Genomic DNA, 17990 nt, shown 5'->3' on the forward strand with positions numbered 1-17990 from the left:
TATTCACAAATGGTGATAAGTGCTATGAGCACTTCCTTCTTTTAAATTTGTATCTGGATTTGCCTTGTAGAGATAACTCTGTATAAAGGAAGGGATTGACTAACTGTGGGAGTCCCAGTTACTGTTAGTTGAGTGCCAAGCTCAGGTGTTATGAAATAATGTTTCTTACATACCTACATTATTATTAGATTGAGTACATTACAAAAGAAAATCCAAAGGAGATACAATCCTCATGCACAAGAGGTTTTCAACTGTGAAGTCAAAATTTCTGCTTTTTAAACCAGTATATTTCTGGCATTCCAGCCAAGAGGCAGAAAGGAAGGGAGCAACTGGAGGGCTCTGTTGATGGTAGTAGTAACTAAACCACGTAGATGGGTTTTGGTAAGACAAGATCAATTTTGAGTTACCTGGTAGAACGGAGGTCTGGAGCAGTAAGGCGAGTCTTAAAAGAGGTGAAGCGTTTTATCATTTAGGAAGGATTATTTACAGTTATTTGATTAAGTATTGATTTCCTCAGGTTAAAAAAGTACAATGGAGAGAAACTGAGTCCTGATGCAATGGGAAAAGTTTAAAATGAAAATATGTTGGTGACATTAGGACATTTTGATGACATTAATTCCTTTTTAACTAAAAGAGGACAAAGACAAAATGCTCAAATGTCTTGCATGAATCTAGATTGGATCCTGGTTTGAAAAACAAAATTCAAGCCCTCCTCCCCTGCTTCAAAAGATATAAAACACTTTCTTAGACTCTTGGGGCAAAATTTGAACATGGTTTGGCTAAAGATGATATTGTACAACTAGTGTTAAATTTTTAGGTATGATAATATTGTGGTTATTTAGGAGAATGACTTTATTTTTAGGTGATATGTACTTATGGTGAAGCATTATGTCTGAAATTTCAAATGGTGGAGGACAAAATATGTGTGTAGAAATAGAAAGAGATATAGCAAGTAGAGCAAAGGGTTAATGAACAGTTTTTCAATCTATGTGGATGGTGTCCAAATGTTCATTGAACTATTCTTATGGTTTTCCTCTATGCTAAGACTTTGCATAATAAGTTGGAAGAGAGAAATGTCCCTATTTAATGATATTTTGCTAGGAACCAACCTTTTAGGACATCCTAAAGTTATTGATTTGCAAGAAGCACAGTAATACGGTGGTTAAAAGCATACTTGGAGTTAGGAACACCGGGTTCAATTCCCAGCGCATGTCATTTTTGCCAAGCCACTTAAACAGGTCAAGTCACTTAACTTGCTTAAGCTTTATTGCCTTATCCTTACTTTTTAAAAAATATTTTATTTGTCAGAAGATGAGAGAGAGAGAGAGAGAGATAGAGAGAGAGAGTGCACAAGCAGGGGGTAGCAGCAGGCAGAGGGAGAAGCAGATTCCCGGAGGAGCAAGGAGCCTGGGACTAGATCCCAGGACCCTGAGATCACAACCTGAGCCGACGGCAGACACTTAACCCACTGAGCCACCCAGGCATCCCTATTGCCTTATCTTTAAAATGTATATATTGTCTCTGCATCAGTCTCCATGTTCAGCGCTGAGTCTCCTTGGAATCCTCTCCCTTTCCTTCTCCTTCTCCTTCTCCTCCTCCTCCCCTGTGTGCACTTGCATTCTCTTTCTCTCTCTCTCTCAAATAAATAAATAAAATCTTCAAGAAAAAGGATATATTGTATTATCTCCCAGGGTTGTGAGAATTAAATGAGACTGTGCATATAATTCATCTAACACAATGCTTGGAACACAGTAATGGCTCAACATAAGATAGCCACTGTAGTGATACAGTAATTGTGCAAAAAATGTCCACTACTACTGTGTATTATTGTCCTTGTCATGATCAGGATCATCATCATCATATTATTGAAGGGCAGGTATTAATGAGGATGGAGAACTGGAAAGCAAATTATGTATAAATGTATTCATTCAGGTTCCTTTTTAAAAATAAGATGTTTAAATTTGAATCCATGTTTAATATATGGTCTCGGTAGGAAGAAGACTTACTTGTTCTCTAACTAGTAGGAGGGCTAGTGGTAGGGCATTAAAGTGAATACATTTTAGGGGCACCTGGGTGGTTCAGTGGGTTAAGCCTCTGCCTTCAGCTCAGGTCATGATCCCAGGGTCCTGGGATGGAGCCCTGCATCGGGCTCTGCTTCCCCCCACCCCCCACCTTTCTCTCTGCCTACTTGTGATCTCTCTCTCTCTCTGTTAAATGAATGAATAAAGTATTTTTTAAAAAGTGAATAAATTTTACCAGTTATTACTATTTCTAGAAAACCCCGAGAGGTCTAAAAAGTTGTGAATCCTTCAGGAAGCCTTTACTTCTTAGATTATGAACTATTAGTAGACACACATACACACACAAAAATAAATTTTTTGAGATTACAAAAGGAATTCATGTTCATAGAGAGTTGGAAAATAGAGAAATGAAATCACCTGTATTTCCATTACCTAGAGATAACCATAGCTAGTATATCAGTGTATTTCTTTTTTTTTTTTTAATTTATTTGAGAGAGGGAAAACAAGCAGGGGGAGGGGTAGAGGGAGAAGCAGACTCCCCACTGAGCAGAGAGCCCAGTGCAGGACTTGATCCCAGGACCCTGGGATCATGACCTGAGTTGAAGGCAGAAGGTTAACTGATTGAGCCACCCAGGTACCTCTATTTGCTATGTTGGGTGTATGTATAAACATATATATTTTTTCCTTTTGAAGTTGTGCACTCTGTTAAATAGTTTTTAATTAATAGAGTTTCTTTTTTTTAGGACAGTTGCAGGTTTATAGAAAAATAGAGCAGAAAGTACAGAGTTCCCATATACTTCCTACCCTCCTTCCCTTTTTATTAACATCTTATATTGATATACTGCATTTGTTACTATTGATGAACCAATGTTCTTACATTATTATTAACCAAAGGCCATAGTTTATATTAGGGTTCATTCTTTGCATTGTACATTCTATGGTTTTGCCAAATGCATAATGTTATGTATCCACTGTTACAGTATCACTATGTACAATCATAGTATCATAATATAGTTTCACTGCCCTAAAAATCCTCTGCTCCACCTCTTTGTCCCTTGCTCCTTCCCCTCAACCCCTACCACCCACTGATCTCTTTGGTGTTTTTTTTTTTTAAAGATTTTATTTATTTATTTGACACAGAGAGAGCACAAGTAGGCAGAGCAGCAGGCAGAGGGAGAGGGAGAAGCAGGCTTTCTGCTGAGCAGGGACCCGATGCGGGGCTCGATCCCAGCACCCTGGGATCATGACCTGAGCCAAAGGCAGATGCTTAACACCTGAGCCACCCAGGCGTCCCTGGTGGGTTTTTTTTTTTATTGGTTTTTTTTTTTTAACATTAGTATGAACATTTACCTGAGTATTACATAGTCCCTAAAAATATGGTTCTGTTTTATGTATGTTATACTTAAGTCATTTATTTCTTTATTGTTGGACATTTAGGTTGATTCCAATTTATTTCTATTATAAAGAGTAGTACTGCAATGAATATATTTCTACCTAAGTATATTATGTATCTCTAATTTTTAAAAAAGATTTTATTTATTTATTTGACAGAGAGAGACAAGACAGGGAACACAAGCAGGGGGAGTGGAAGAGGGAGAAGCGGGCTTCCCACTAAGCAGGGAGCCCAACATGGACCTTGATCCCAGGACCCTGCGATCATGACCTGAGGCGAAGGCAGATGCTTAACACCTGAGCCACCCAGGTGGCCCTCTCTAATTTTTTCTTAGGATAAAGTCTTAGAAATAGAATTACTGAGTCAAAGAGTTTGAACCTTTTCAAGGCTGTTGATACATGTTGCCAAGTAGTCCTAAAGAAAGATTGTACCCAATTATAAGCCTTCTAGCAATATATAAGAATGCTAGTTTTCCTACACTCTTGCTAGCACTGGGGATTACTTTTGTTAAAAATATTTACCAATGTGGGGACACCTGGGTGGCTCAGTCGGTTAAGTGGCTGCCTTTGGCTCAGGTCATGATCCCAGGGTCCTACATTCGAGTTACACATAGGGCTCCTTGCTCAGCAGGGAGCCTGCTTCTCCCTCTGCCTGCTGCTCCCCCTGCTTGTGCTCAGCCTCTCTCTCTCTGAGAAAGAAATTAAATCTTTAAAAAAATATTTACCAACTTGATAAGTGAAGGATGGCGCTTTAGTTTTATTTTGCATCTGTCAGAATACTGTAATTTGGGGAAATATTTGTTTATGTCCTTTGCCTTTTTCTATTCAATCATTAGCGTCATTAATTTATGTAATGTATTTCTTTTCTTCCAGATCCTTTTATCCTGCCACACCAGCAAGTTGATAAAGGAGCCATCAAATTTGTACTCAGTGGAGCAAATATCATGTGTCCAGGCTTAACTTCTCCTGGAGCTAAACTTTACCCTGCTGTAGTAGATACAATTGTTGTATCCTTCCCAGACTGTAACTGCTGAAAAAATGTATTCACAGTATTTTTGTCATTACTGAAAGATCTTTTGTTCCAGAGAAGATTAGATGTACTTTTTGGAGGTTACTGTTACTGTTATCTCATCCCTTTCTGGTTACATTTCAAGATGTGGAAAATAATATCTTTTCTTGAGACTAAATTATGTCCCATCTTAGAAGTTAAATGGAAACAAGTAATAAAAGAGTCCCAGCTGCATTGCAGCCCAGTTATGGCCCAGTGTTATCAGGCTCAGGACACAGTATAAAATTTGATTATGGGGGCACCTGGGTGGCTTGGTTGGTTAAGCATCTGCCTTCGGCTCAGGTCACGATCCCAGGATCAAGCCCCGCATGGGGCCCCCTGCTCGGCGGGGAGTCTGCTTCTCTCTCTGCTTCCCCCTCCCCCGCCCTGACCCCCGCAACCTGGCTTGTGCTTTCTCTCTTGCTTGCTCTCTTTCTCTCCAAATAAATAAAATCTTTAAAGAAAATGATAGTAAAACTTGATTATTAATGGAGAGGATATGTATGATATGACTAGATCACTTCTTCGGACATCGGCTTCCTACTTTTACTGTTGGCTTATCCATGTACACTGCAGTAAAAGCACTCAAAAGGGAAAAGAGCTTAAATATCAGGTAGGGTGTTAGAAGTGGGTAGTGGGAAATATGGACAATTCCCAACTTTCATTTTAAAGTTCATTTTTAAGTTGGCTGGGCCTCAGAACATATTTCCTCAAAAAGAAATGTTTAAGTTTCAGGTAGTCCTTAAAACTCAATGATATGGCTGAATAATTGTACATTCTTTTCATTTCTACAGCGGTGGTTAGCTATATTCTAGATTAACTAGGTTTTTGTCAACTATCTGGACAGGAGGATGTCTTGTCATAGATAAAGTGGCCATTTGTTTCAGGTTGAGAAAATACTTGGTAGGAATAGGGAAATCACTGTGGAGTGGGAAGGCTGTTGGAGTGGGTTTAAGAGTGTGTCCTGTACTCGAAAGGACAGTATCCTCTGTTGTGGCAGTTATATTTAAGGGGTAATATAAAGTGTATGTTTATATCTTAGGAACAGCTTATATTCACATAGATACTGGTCACATAATAGGTGCTCAAATATTTTTGGAACGTCCAATGAATGTATGAACTGAAAGTGATGTGGAGAAAATGGAGAATAGTATTCTGTGAGGACAGGGTTTTTTTTTTATGTTTATGATTTTTGTAAGTGTTGTAGATTAGTAGTTCTGGAGTTTCCCTTAAATGGAAAATTTAAAAAGCCTTTGCTTTCTTAACAATTTTTATTTTGAAATAATTTTAGACTTTTAGTTACAAAACTAGTGCAGAAAGATACTGTGTACCCTTGAACATTTACCTTGTAGAATATGTACTGCAGTGTTTAACATTTTATGTTTTTTTAAAGATTTTATTTGAGAGAGAGAGAGAGAGCGTGCGTGAGAGGGCACAGGCGGGGGTAGAGGCAGAGGGAGAGGGAGAAGCAGATTCTGCACTGAGCAGAGAGCCCCCTGTGGGGCTTGATCTCAGGACAACCAGGATCATGACCTGAGCTGAAGGCAGACACTTAACTGATCGAGCCACCCATGCACCCCACCATGTTTAACATTCTAAACGCTTCAAATGATAACCAAGAACATTTTGGTTGTTCTAGAAAGGTTGAAACACTGAGTTCTTAAAGATAGATTGGAGACATAATTATTATTTTAATGTGTCTATTACATAAAACCATCATTCAGTGATTAAAACATTAGAAAAATTCATATTTATTTCACAGTTTTTAATACTTACATGCAAGAAATTTTATCTCCTTTTTTGCATGACTTAATTTTGGCTTTGTTGGCATTGAGTTATAGTGTTAGCATTTAACTTAACAACCAAGAATGATAATTAGATTCATTCATTTATCGTTTATTGAATATTTACCATGAGCCTACAGACTCTATTAGGTCCCTGTCCTCAAGGAGTGTTGATGGTCCGGGTGAGGATACAAGATGGGTTCAAAGTGACTTTTACTAGTAATGTGATCATTGTTTGACACCCCCTCTCTAAGGCATTTTGATGATAAATAGTTTTCTTAGCTGTGTGTTTTCAGGCAATCATGGCAGAAGGAAAACAGCATGCTCTGTGTGTTGGAGTCATGAAGATGTCTGCAGAAGATATGTAAGTCTCATGGTAGTCTCCCCTAAGCTTTTGAGATATGGGTAGCCTACTCAGGAAGCATCAGAATTACAGGTGAAATTTGCTCTCATTCATACCCACATCTTACAAATATTTAAGCACAGAAGCCTCATTTCTGATTTTTCCTTACACTTAAGAAGCCATTGAAACCTATTTTTTTTTTTTAAGATTTTATTCATTCATTTAACAGACAGAGAGCACAAGTAAGCAGAGAGGCAGGCAGAGAGGGCGGGGGGAGGCAGGTTCCCTGCTGAGCAGAGAGCCCAATGCGGGGCTTGATCCCAGGACCCTGAGATCATGATCCGAGCCGAAGGCAGAGGCTTTAACCCACTGAGCCACCCAGGCTCCCCTGAAACCTATTTTCTCTCCCAGATTGCATTCTTTCTTAAGCACTCAGACAAGAACTGTGTGCCAACACAGCTGTTCTATATGTATGTATGTATGTGGTATTTTAGGAACATCTTATTTAGTATGGTTTAAATTGGGTGGGAGGAAAGATGTTTTGCTATTAGTTTCTTTTATTTTTTAATTTAAAAATATTTATTTATTTATTTATTTATTTATTTTGAGAGAGAGAGAAAAAGAAAAGGAGCAAGGGGAGGGACAGAGAGAGGGAGAGAGAGAATCCTTGAGCAGACTTCCCACTGAGCACCAAGCCCGACATGGGGCTCAGTCCCAGGACCCTGAGATCATTACCTGAGCCAAAATCAAGAGTCTGCCACTTAACTGACTGAGCCATCCAGTCGCCCCACTGTTAATTTTTAAACCAGCGACATAGTTCAGTACTACAAGTGTTTATCTTCTCTTTTGATCTGGTGGTATAGAATATTAAGGAAATATTAAAGATATATTACCAAAATATAGTCAATATACTGAAAAACTTTGGAACTCATTTGATGACCAAATTATTCCTATTAATTTTGTTTCACGGTTAAGTATAACACTTTGATGTTCTCCTGGTATGGTGACATCATTACTTTGTTTCTATAGACCAACTAGTTAGATCACTGGAATCACTTTAAGACAGGAACTGCATCAGAGTAATGTAGTTTAATGTAGTCAATAATGTTAATGTAAGTAAATTCCCTATATGTAGCTCAATAATTGCAAAATAGCAATTCATTTTGAATTATATTTACCATAAGTAAGCCTATAAAAATTCATAACAATATGTTTATATGCTTTTTTCCTTCTACAGTGAGAAAGTCAACAAAGGAATTGGCATTGAAAATATCCATTATTTGAATGATGGGCTGTGGCATATGAAGACCTATAAATGAGCCTTGGAAGGAATGCACTTGGCTAAATACGGTTATTGTGCTGTATCTGTGTTTGTGTCTGTGTGTGACAGCATGAAGACAATACCTCTGTGGTTATGCTGAATAAATTCAACAGATGCTAAAGTTCTGTTAGCTTCAAAAATTATTTTAATTTTTCTTAAAGTCAACTTAAAATTGGGTGGCAAACTTGGACATTACGAGGTATCTGGTAAGTAATCAAACTCAGACAACTTGATGTCCTTTCTTAGGCTAATGATGTAAAATGAAGGGCAGGACTTGGTAAATGAACTTGATAGTATATGGCTGACCCCCAGAGACTCTGCCTACTTAATGGGGCTGGAAGATAGACTGGAAATTTTCTCCCATTACTCCCTGAAAATGCCCTTTCTCTTTTGTGTGTTTTTTGTTTGTTTGCTTGTTGTTTTTCAACTTTTCATTATGGAAAATTCCAGACATATATGAAAGTATGTGGGGAATAGTATAATGAACCTTTTCTGTATCCATCACCCAGCTTCAATTCATGGCAAATCTTACTTCATCTGTATCTCATTACTCTTTCCCACTCCACTCCCCAATTATTTTGAAGCAAATCCCAGATATATCATTTTATCTAAACTTTAATGTGTATCTTTACAAGATAAGTGGTTTAAAAAAAACTATCATCACACCTAAACTATCGTTATCACACCTCAAAAATTTAACTGTTTCTTAATATGATCAAATATCTGGTTCAAATATGTGACAAGTGAACTTGATTGCCTCTTTATTTTTTTAACCATTTGTTTGCTTGAAATTGGTCCTGGACAAGGTCCATATATTGCATTTGGTGGTTATTTAAGTCTCTTACGTTAGAAATTCTCCCTTTGTCTTTTCCCCTTTAAATTAATGATTGAAGAAATCTGGTTGTTTTGTCTTACAGAGTTTTCTCCTGCATTCTGGATTTTGTCAGTTGTATCACTGTGAAGTCGTTTAATTTGTTTTTTATGCCCCCCTGTGTAACCCATAAACAGATAGGCTTGATGAGATTCAGGTTGAATTTATTTAGTGCCCTGTCCCAAAGCTGGGGAAACTCGTACTACACAGATGCTCGGAACTTTCAGATTTGCATCCCCACTGTATGCCCCAGAGAACATGTATCTCCTATCATAAGTGTTCTATGAAGGCCATGGACCTATTTCAATAAGAACAGTAAACTGTTTTGGGAATTAAATGAGAATTAAGTGGGAATGTACGTAATGACAGTGGGTATTTCTCAATAACCCTGCTGTTCTAGTGTCTCAGTCATTTTCATTTGGTTGTTTACCAATATATGACATGTGATTTTATTTTTCAGATGGATACAGACATTTACAAGACTGTGGTGACCCGTGTTACAGTTAGAAGTTGGTGAGAAAGGTGAGGGTAGTTAGTAAAAAGAGGCCGTTTGGCTTTTGCAGCTTGGCCCCCAAGATACAACATAGGTGAAGGTTATTGATCCGGGCTCTGACCCTCAGACTGAGAAACTGTTTCCCACTAATGACACTTGTAGGACTTGAGGACTCCCACATTAAAATGTAAATGTGTTAGTTTATAGCGGTATGTCTGCTTAGGGTACACAATTTTAAACAAGAAGTTTTCTTTTCTTTTTTTTTTTTTACCAAGAAGTTTCCTGATGTACATGGATAAGAGTAAAGGAAGGTTGAAATTTGGAGGAATATTTCATCTGGGCTGGCATAAGGCTTAGAGAATTTTTCCTACTTCATCATTAATTAGAATGCTTATGTCTGCCACAATCTTTCTTTCCTAGCCTGTGGAGGAATCCTGATATTTTACTTCCTATATCCTTTTTAAGTTCTATGTAGAATATTTTTCTTCGTCATGACAGTAATATTCTACAACTGAGTATATTTTTATATTTTACTATTTATTCCTGATGGAAAAAAGTGTAAATAGTGTATAAATCATCTTTAAGTGTGGGTTTCTTCAAAAGTCTCATTTTATGCTGACTTACTGGTTTCAAATTCTGATGTCTCTCCACTTGAGGGATGAGGCACCCTATTTGAGGCCTGTAGCACCTTACATTCTTAAAAAGAGAATATCTGAGTCATTGATGTCAAAATCAAACATTGAACTTCTATTTTTGGTGCTAAGTTAATGTTAATTGACCAAGATTGCCTCTAGAGTGTTAGCAATAAAAAAACAAAGCACACACATATTAGAGAAATGAAAACCTTTAATTGCCTGGTTTCTGAAATAATTTATCCTTATTTCTCACCACTGTTAACAGTGGGTGTAGGGAACACTTTAAAAATATTTAACATCATCATCTGTGCTTGTTTTTCCTACTATGCTGAGGTACAGTGACTCTGTTGCCTTGGTGATGTGGACTAAATATATATGTTTTCTTCTTCCCCCTGGGTCTGAGGCCTCAGGTCATGGTGTTAGTCAGGGGTGTCACTCTACATGGGGAGCCTGGTCAGTTTCTCAACATGAGGTCATGCAGAAAAGCCAATTCAAAGAGGTTAAACTAGCGTCTCAGCCTCTTGAGGTCTTACTCTTAAAGGGAACCTAGTCTACCCACATTCCTGAGAGTAGGAATACAGGGAGAGCCTGTTTTCTCTCAGGCAATGTGTCTTCAGTTCATTTTTAGTTTCAAAATTAACTTTGTGTCAAGCCAGCCTACAATCTAGCCATTTCTGTGTATCTGACATACTCAGCCAAGGTCAGTTCAGCTCAATGAATATTTATATATTTTTTAAAGATTTTATTTGTTTAGTTGACAGAGAGAACACAAGCAGGGGGAGAGGGAGAGGCAGAGGGAGAGGGAGAGGGAGAGGGAGAGGGAGAAGCAGGCTCCCCGCTGAGCAGGGAGCCCGATGTGGGACTCCATGCGGGACTCCATCCCAGGACCCTGGGATCATGACCGGAGCCAAAGGCAGACGTTTAACTGACTGAGCCACCCTGGCGCCCCCAACGAATATTTATTAAATACCCGCCAGGTTCTAGGTGATATGGGACAAAGATGAATAATACACAATGGTCTTTGCCCTTAAGGAGCTTCAGGCTAGTGAGTAAATTTACATTAAAAAAAAATCTGGGTAATGGTGATAGCCCAATACCGATTGATAAAGCCACTGGGCAGTTATTAATACTTTTCCAATTTCGGTCACCAAAATTTCAGAATTACACATGAGCTAAATATAAAAATATTCCTTAGATTATATCCAGTGTGAGAAGGTTAAGAACATCCAGATGTCTTGGAGTTGCAAGGATTCAGCATTCCAACTCAGATGGTCGTCCCATTGTGCAGTAATAGAAAGGCCTGATCAGCCCTCTTCTAGGAGACTATTACAGTGGTTTGGTGGTGTTCTGTTAGCAGCTGCATTTTTCCTTTTCCCCTTTTTTTTTTTAATGTTCTGGACCCAAAACAGACGGCTGGATTCATCCCAGGGGTAGTCTTGAACATTTCCAATTCGAGGGATTTGATAGTGCCCAAACAGAAGGTCATATGGCATTTGTCAAATAATGATTATATCCAGCCAAGTTCCTCCTCTGGATACAAATCAGCTACTGAGGATACAGTATTTCTAAGCATAGTAGTTCAAAAAATATAAGAATGGCAAATGACTCAATTTGCACAGGTATTTCATTACAATAAATATTTTACTTTTTATTCATGAGAATATTAATAATGTAGCAATCATCTATTAATGGGAATATGAAATGAATGTGTGTCCAAACAAAATGTGGTAAATATTTTAACTTTGTTTATCTAGGTTCCTTAATTTTGAGACTATATTTCTCAAGGCTCTTCATGAAACTCAAAATGTTCCAATTTCTAAAGGAGTAGCCACTAGAACTGATTTATAATGAAAGGAAAAAAATGAAAATGTATGCATCCTGTGTCAATGTAACCATCACTTCTGAGGTCTCAAGCAATCGGAAACTTACTCAAGTTATAACCTGTAAGAATTAGGCCATTAAAATATATTTGGAAAGCCCTTCAGAACACTTATGTTTAGAATGTTATTGGTTGTATTAAGGCAATAAAAATTAGATTAAATATAATTGTTCTTAATATCCCAGTCTCTCAGCAATAGTTCCTAAAGAAATCATGCCTGTCAGCATGGAGACTAATACATGTAAATGTATACTCTGTATTGTATGTTTTTATATTTTGTATGTATACTTTGTTACCCTCTTTGTAACAGGTAAAAGAATGATTATATATAATGAACTATAACACTAATTTGTTTAATATTATATTAAAATTAATTAAGTACTTGTAAAGGACTACAACTCCATCAGAACAGGAGTGAATGAATGTGATTGAGAACCAGTTTTTAATCTGGAAGACTATTAGGCAGGCAGGTTGGTTGGTTGGTTGGTTTGCTTAAGAGGCGGGCCTCTTGGAGAATATAATTTATGTATGGGAAAACATACAGGAAATGATTCACTGGAATTCTCCTAGTAATATCCCGTTCATCCAAAGTACTTAGTACTATTAATATTTGCCTCTTGGAGTAAAAAAAATGAAAGGACACTCAATCTTATCCTTGAACACTTTGACAGTAAAAGATCCATTAGTGAAATAATTTCTAAATAATACCCTTATTGTTACAGAGAATGACATCCTTCACTATTGTTCAGTTCTAATTAAACAGGTTTTCTTACACATTTTAAAATCTCATTTTAAAAGTAAAACAAATTATGATTTCCATATCCTATTTTTTATTGCTCTTGTTCCATTCCTCAATTTTAAAGTACTTTAATTTCAGCCAGTATGTGAATAGAGGGGACTTTTGGGGCATAATTATTCACTCTCTTCAGGTTCATTGTAAGTTTTCCCAGAACTCTACCATAGGGGGAAATAACTCTCTAAATTTAAAAGATGCAAAGGTTAGTTTTCTTTCCTTCTAATTTTATTTTTTTTTATCACAGGACATGATTGTGAATGATAACTATGAACTTCCATTTAATCTTTGGTGAAATAAGTAAATTCTTTTGATTTTCACAGGTGTATGAGCAAAAGACTTCTAATAAGCAATAAATCATGTAAGCACTTGCTTGGAGGAAGTGCCATTTCTCCAAACATATGCCTTGGAAACAAATCAAATTCAGTTCCCTTTTTGCCTCCGGGAAAGCCATATTGGAGAGACTTTTGAGGTCAGGCAATCTTTTTATTCTCCCCACTCTATTTCAAAAGGGGACACTCTCGGTCTTTGTCACCAAATGCTGGGGTTGTCCTTCTATGCTGATGCATGATGAAACCCTGAGGCTTAGAAATTTGCAAACTAATGAGATGGTTTGTGATGAAAGTGCATGTTGGATTGATACTGCTTAAATCTGAGACAACTTTTAAAAGGAGCTGTGCACTGTCTTCTAGTTTTGCTACCCTATCTGCGGGGCTTGAAATGTGTTTCTGCATACAGATGTCTTAACAAAAATTTTTAGTTTCTCATGATCTGAAAGATTTTGTGTGCACTTCTTGGTCTAAATTCTGTTTTTATCAGGTATAATCCTGATTAACTCATTTTGTAAAGTCAAAATTCACTGTTCACTTAAACATCTGGACTAGATTGGGCAGGATGAGGAGGATGGGAGGAGAGTCCTTTTTGCCCTGTAGGCTCTGGAAGGTTTCTTGGAGAGTTGTCTTATCCAGGATTAGGAAAAATTAGGCTTTTGCCTGACTAAGATATTTCTAAAAGTTGCTTGTGTAAGCATTTTAGATTTCAGAAAGTTCAACCTGAAATGTGAATATAGAGTAGAAACAGTTTCATTTAGTGGGATAACCCGTGTCTCTAGTCCATCAAGTTAGTATGTCTCCTAATTGCTTTCAAAAAGTACAGGACTAGAAAATATTTTTCACTGGCAATGCTTTATTCTGTTTTAAAAAGAGTAGGGGCTAAAGTCTAGTAAAAACTTGGACACTTATACGGTACTTATTTATTTTTTTACTGTACTTATTTTATATTGTGATTTATAAGGTACAAATTTTATATTTTGTAAAATACTTCCAAAAAGTCTATGAAGAAATTCCCCTTTCTTGCTCCCAAATGTGGAAACCTAAGAGAAGGCACATGGCCTCATGAGTTTTTGGGTGTCGTCAAACCCAATTCTCTCTGAACTACCAAATGCCCAGATACATTTACTGGGGATGCAGAAGTCTCACTTAAGCTGTGGTTTTTGCCTGTATAAAGAGAAACATCTTGATTAAAGTGTGAGCAGATAGAAACCATACCGATTTGGGCAGTTTGGGCTCAATAATGTCTAATTTGCTGTGAAAGGGGAACTTGCTCTAGATTAATGTTCTTAAAAGCAACCTCTGAACTTCTCCTAAAGAAATATTTACTTTATAAAAAAGCTGTTTGAGGAAGAGCTGTTTTATTGCATGGCACAGATTAAATGTACAGATGTTATCTTAAAACTTAAGGGAGTTCCCTTATGAACTTGAATATTCAATGCCAGCTGTTATTCTCATCAACATTTTACTATTTTACCATCTAGGTATTTAATAAAAGGGATTGATACATATTTAGCTGTGTAAAGTGTTAGTTGAACTTGTTCATGGGGCTAAGGAAAGGGAAATAACATTCCCTGAGCACCTACTGTATGCACAAGCTCTACGTCCAGTATCTTGCTTCATCTTTAGTATGATTCCATGAGGTACACTTTAATTCTCATTTTATAAATGAGGAAACTAAGGCACCTGAAGGGTTATATAACTTTCCTGAAGGTACATGACTAATAAATGGTAGATTTGGACCTAGCTCTTCCTGACTGCAAGCCCTGTTTTGCAGAAACTCTCCCCTCACATTTCAAAAAATTACCTCATCCCACAGTCGTTTCGCCGTCTTTATTTATGGGTTATTGGAGGGGAGTCTGAGTTGGCCAAGCCTCTGTTCCACAATGGGAAATAGGAGTAGGATTTGAATGTGGTGAGAATGGGCTGCTTGCACGGGGTCTTCTTTGTGCTTCTGAGGGAATGTTTTCCTGTTTCCCTCTTCATCAGTGGGGTATATGGAGAGAATCTTTTGAAATTGGACCCAGTCCTGAGGCCTGAACTTTTTCTATTAGTCATCTACAAGCCAGATGACTTGTGACCATTTAAAGTTTATGCCATTTAGAAAAGGATACGAGGGGGAGGGGTTAGTTAAGTGCGGAGATTATGGGGTATAATGTGCAAGGGCAGGGCTAGCAGCTGCTTTGTGACTATTGATATATCCAAAAGATAAATGGGGGAAAGGAGTATTAAAATATTAAAATTAATGACAGGAGCAGTTTGGTTCAGTTTTAATCTAAGGAGAAAAGCTGAGGGGTCTAATCTCTCTATTGCTCCAGATCCAGTCATTGAATTTTCAGAAGGAAAGTCTAGTGATTAAACTCATGTGAGGAGATGGCCTGGGGCCTACTAAAAGTCAGGTTGTAATTTACATAGCATTCAAGACAACGAGAATAATAAACAGGACTTTTAGGAGGAAATTCAAGTTTTCTGCCATTTCCCGTATGAGCCTTGGGGGTGGGAGTCGGGTGGGGTGGGGTCTTACACTTCTGCAACTGGCTAGACCTGTGCTATAACTCTAAAATACATACTGGTTTTCAAAGACTTAAATAAAAAAGTAATGTGAGCTATCACTAATTTTTTTCTGCTGATTACATGTTGAAGTGACAATACTTTGGATATACTGGGTAAAATAAAATACTAAAAGTAATTACACCTATGCCTTTACTTTTTTAATGTGGCTAGAACATTTAAAACAACACATGCGGCTCACCTGTTTCTGTTGGACGGCACTGGAGTGGAGAATGGGCAGTAGTCCCTGAAGCTTCCCTCTAGTGGCGAGTGCCTTAGAGTGGTAAACATGGATAAGATTCCCAGTGCCAGCATTCCCTCTTCGATCAAGCTAGGACCAGCCTTTCCCTTTTCCTTTCAGATCACATGGGGCTGGTGTTTTGACTATTAGAACATCCCCATTTATTCAACACTCCCAAGTACCTATGTGAGTGTCTCTTAATCACTCACTAGATCAAAGCATTCCATTTCTTAAAAAATGCAAGCCCATCCCATTAAGGACTTTCTTATTCCATCACTCCCATCCATCCATGCATCCAGTGAAAATCTGAGTCTTATTTTTAGGTCTTGCTCTTCCTGTTAAGGCTTTGGCCGAATTGCCAAAGCAATAGCTTCATCAAATGTGGCCGTTCTTGCATGGAATCAGTGAAAACAACAAAGGAAATGAGAATTATGTGGATTAAAATATGTAGCATTTATCAAATTGAGGACTTTTAAGGCAAAAGGACCAACATATTCCAATAATAAACGATAGCTTGTTTCATTGCTCATGCAGAGCTTACATGAAGTGATTGTTTGACTCCCTGTGTGAATTCTAGGAGTTTGCTTCCCACAAAATACCAGGCCTAGTGTTGAGCTCACAGATAATTAATTTACTCAAGGAATATTTACAGTATACAGGTGCCATACGAATAAAGTTGGATTTGTCTTTTTAAAAAAATTTAAGTAATCTCCACACCCAACATGGGGCTCAAACACAACGACCCCAAGATCAAGTCTCATGCTCCTCCCACTGAGCCAGCCAGGAGCCCTAGTAGATTCATCTTTTAAAAAAAAAATTATGGTAGAGACCCCAGATACATACCATCATTTCATACCTTCCAAACAAGTAATTTCCCCCATTGTCTTTTAAATATTTTTTCTCTGATACTAGAATTATTGACTGATTATTATTATTTTTTAAAGATTTTATTTATTTATTTGACAGAGAGAGATCACAAGTAGACGGAGAGGCAGGCAGAGAGAGAGAGAGAGGAGGAAGCAGGCTTCCCGCTGAGCAGAGAGCCCGATGCGGGACTCGATCCCAGGACCCTGAGATCATGACCTGAGCCGAAGGCAGCGGCTTAACCCACTGAGCCACCCAGGCGCCCCAACTGATTATTTTTTAATGAAACTTCAAAGGACTCCTTTGTGGGGAGGTTGGCAAACATTTCTGAATTTCTTTGTATGCCAAAAAAGCACTGAACTTCTACAAACACAATGCTCTTCACATAACCACTCAGACCTTCATCATTCCAAGTCAGCTGGCAGTAAAAGGAACACAATATTCTTAACAAATGAGGGGAAATTAGTGGTACATCATCACTAGACTCTGTGCTTTCAGTAACTTTCCTAATCTGGTGTGGCCTGCTTTAAGAAAGCTCAGTAGATGGGTTTAAATGCATTACAGAAAAACCTGGGCATTATAATTCAGATTGGATACATAAGCAACCTTTTAGCTACATAAAACCCAAAAAGCCAAGGGGTCTAATCTATATTTTCCCCCAAACCCAATGTTTTAATTTGGAGAAAGGAGATCTAGTGATTAAATTCACACAAGGAGATGGCCTAGGCCTGTGAAAAAGGCAGGTTGTAGTTTCCACTGCATTCAAGATACCCCGGAAAATAACTTTTAAAAGAAACCTTAAAAAAAAACCCGATTTTATTTATTTGAGAGAAAGATAGAGTACAAGCTGTGGTGGGAGGGAGGCAGGAGGAGAAGCAGACTCCCCCTGAGCACGGAGCCTGGCCTGGAGCTCAATTCCAGGACCCTGAGATCATGATGTGAGCCAAAGGCAGCCGCTTAACTGAGCGACCTAGGCACCCCTAAACTTTCTCTTTCACATCTCATCCAGTGGATCTCACACTTCTGGAACTGGTTAGGCCTGTGCTGTCCAATGTGGTAGTCACTAGCCATTTGTAAAATACATTCACAACCATGATTAATTTCCATTAACCTCCACTCTTTGCAATTCTTTCCCCAGTAACAGGTAACGTTAGGGTTACAGTTTTTGGCTACTGAATGCACAATGATCAAATCTATAACCATGACCCCAGTAGTACTGTTTTCTGTATTACTGAATCAGATTTTATCTACAAGACTGGGTACAAATAAATTTAAAGAGAGAGCATGTTAAGACAAGTAACATTTCATAAAGGAATACTTGTGTATAAAAATACAACCAAGAGGGGCGCCTGGGTGGCTCAGTGGGTTAAAGCCTCTGCCTTCGGCTCAGGTCATGATCCCAGGGTCCTGGGATGGAGCCTCGCGT

The 17990-nt window shown here is 38.0% G+C and overlaps 1 protein-coding gene across 1 annotated transcript in view; it reads left to right on the forward strand.

Moving 5' to 3' along the window:
* LOC111157223 (MCTS1, re-initiation and release factor) overlaps positions 1–10650 on the forward strand; it is a 110689-nt gene extending 100039 nt beyond the window's left edge. Inside the window, exons 5-7 of the mRNA XM_022518514.1 lie at positions 4287–4420; positions 6542–6609; positions 7826–10650. Of these exons, the coding sequence (XP_022374222.1) occupies positions 4287–4420; positions 6542–6609; positions 7826–7907 (284 nt within the window). The 3' untranslated portion in view covers positions 7908–10650. The remainder of the gene's footprint in view (positions 1–4286; positions 4421–6541; positions 6610–7825) is intronic.
* Positions 10651–17990: the final 7340 nt, after the last annotated feature.

The sequence above is a fragment of the Enhydra lutris genome, unplaced genomic scaffold, assembly GCF_002288905.1.
Source record: "Enhydra lutris kenyoni isolate GAN:26980312 unplaced genomic scaffold, ASM228890v2 scaffoldscaffold53, whole genome shotgun sequence".
Taxonomy (NCBI): domain Eukaryota; kingdom Metazoa; phylum Chordata; class Mammalia; order Carnivora; family Mustelidae; genus Enhydra; species Enhydra lutris.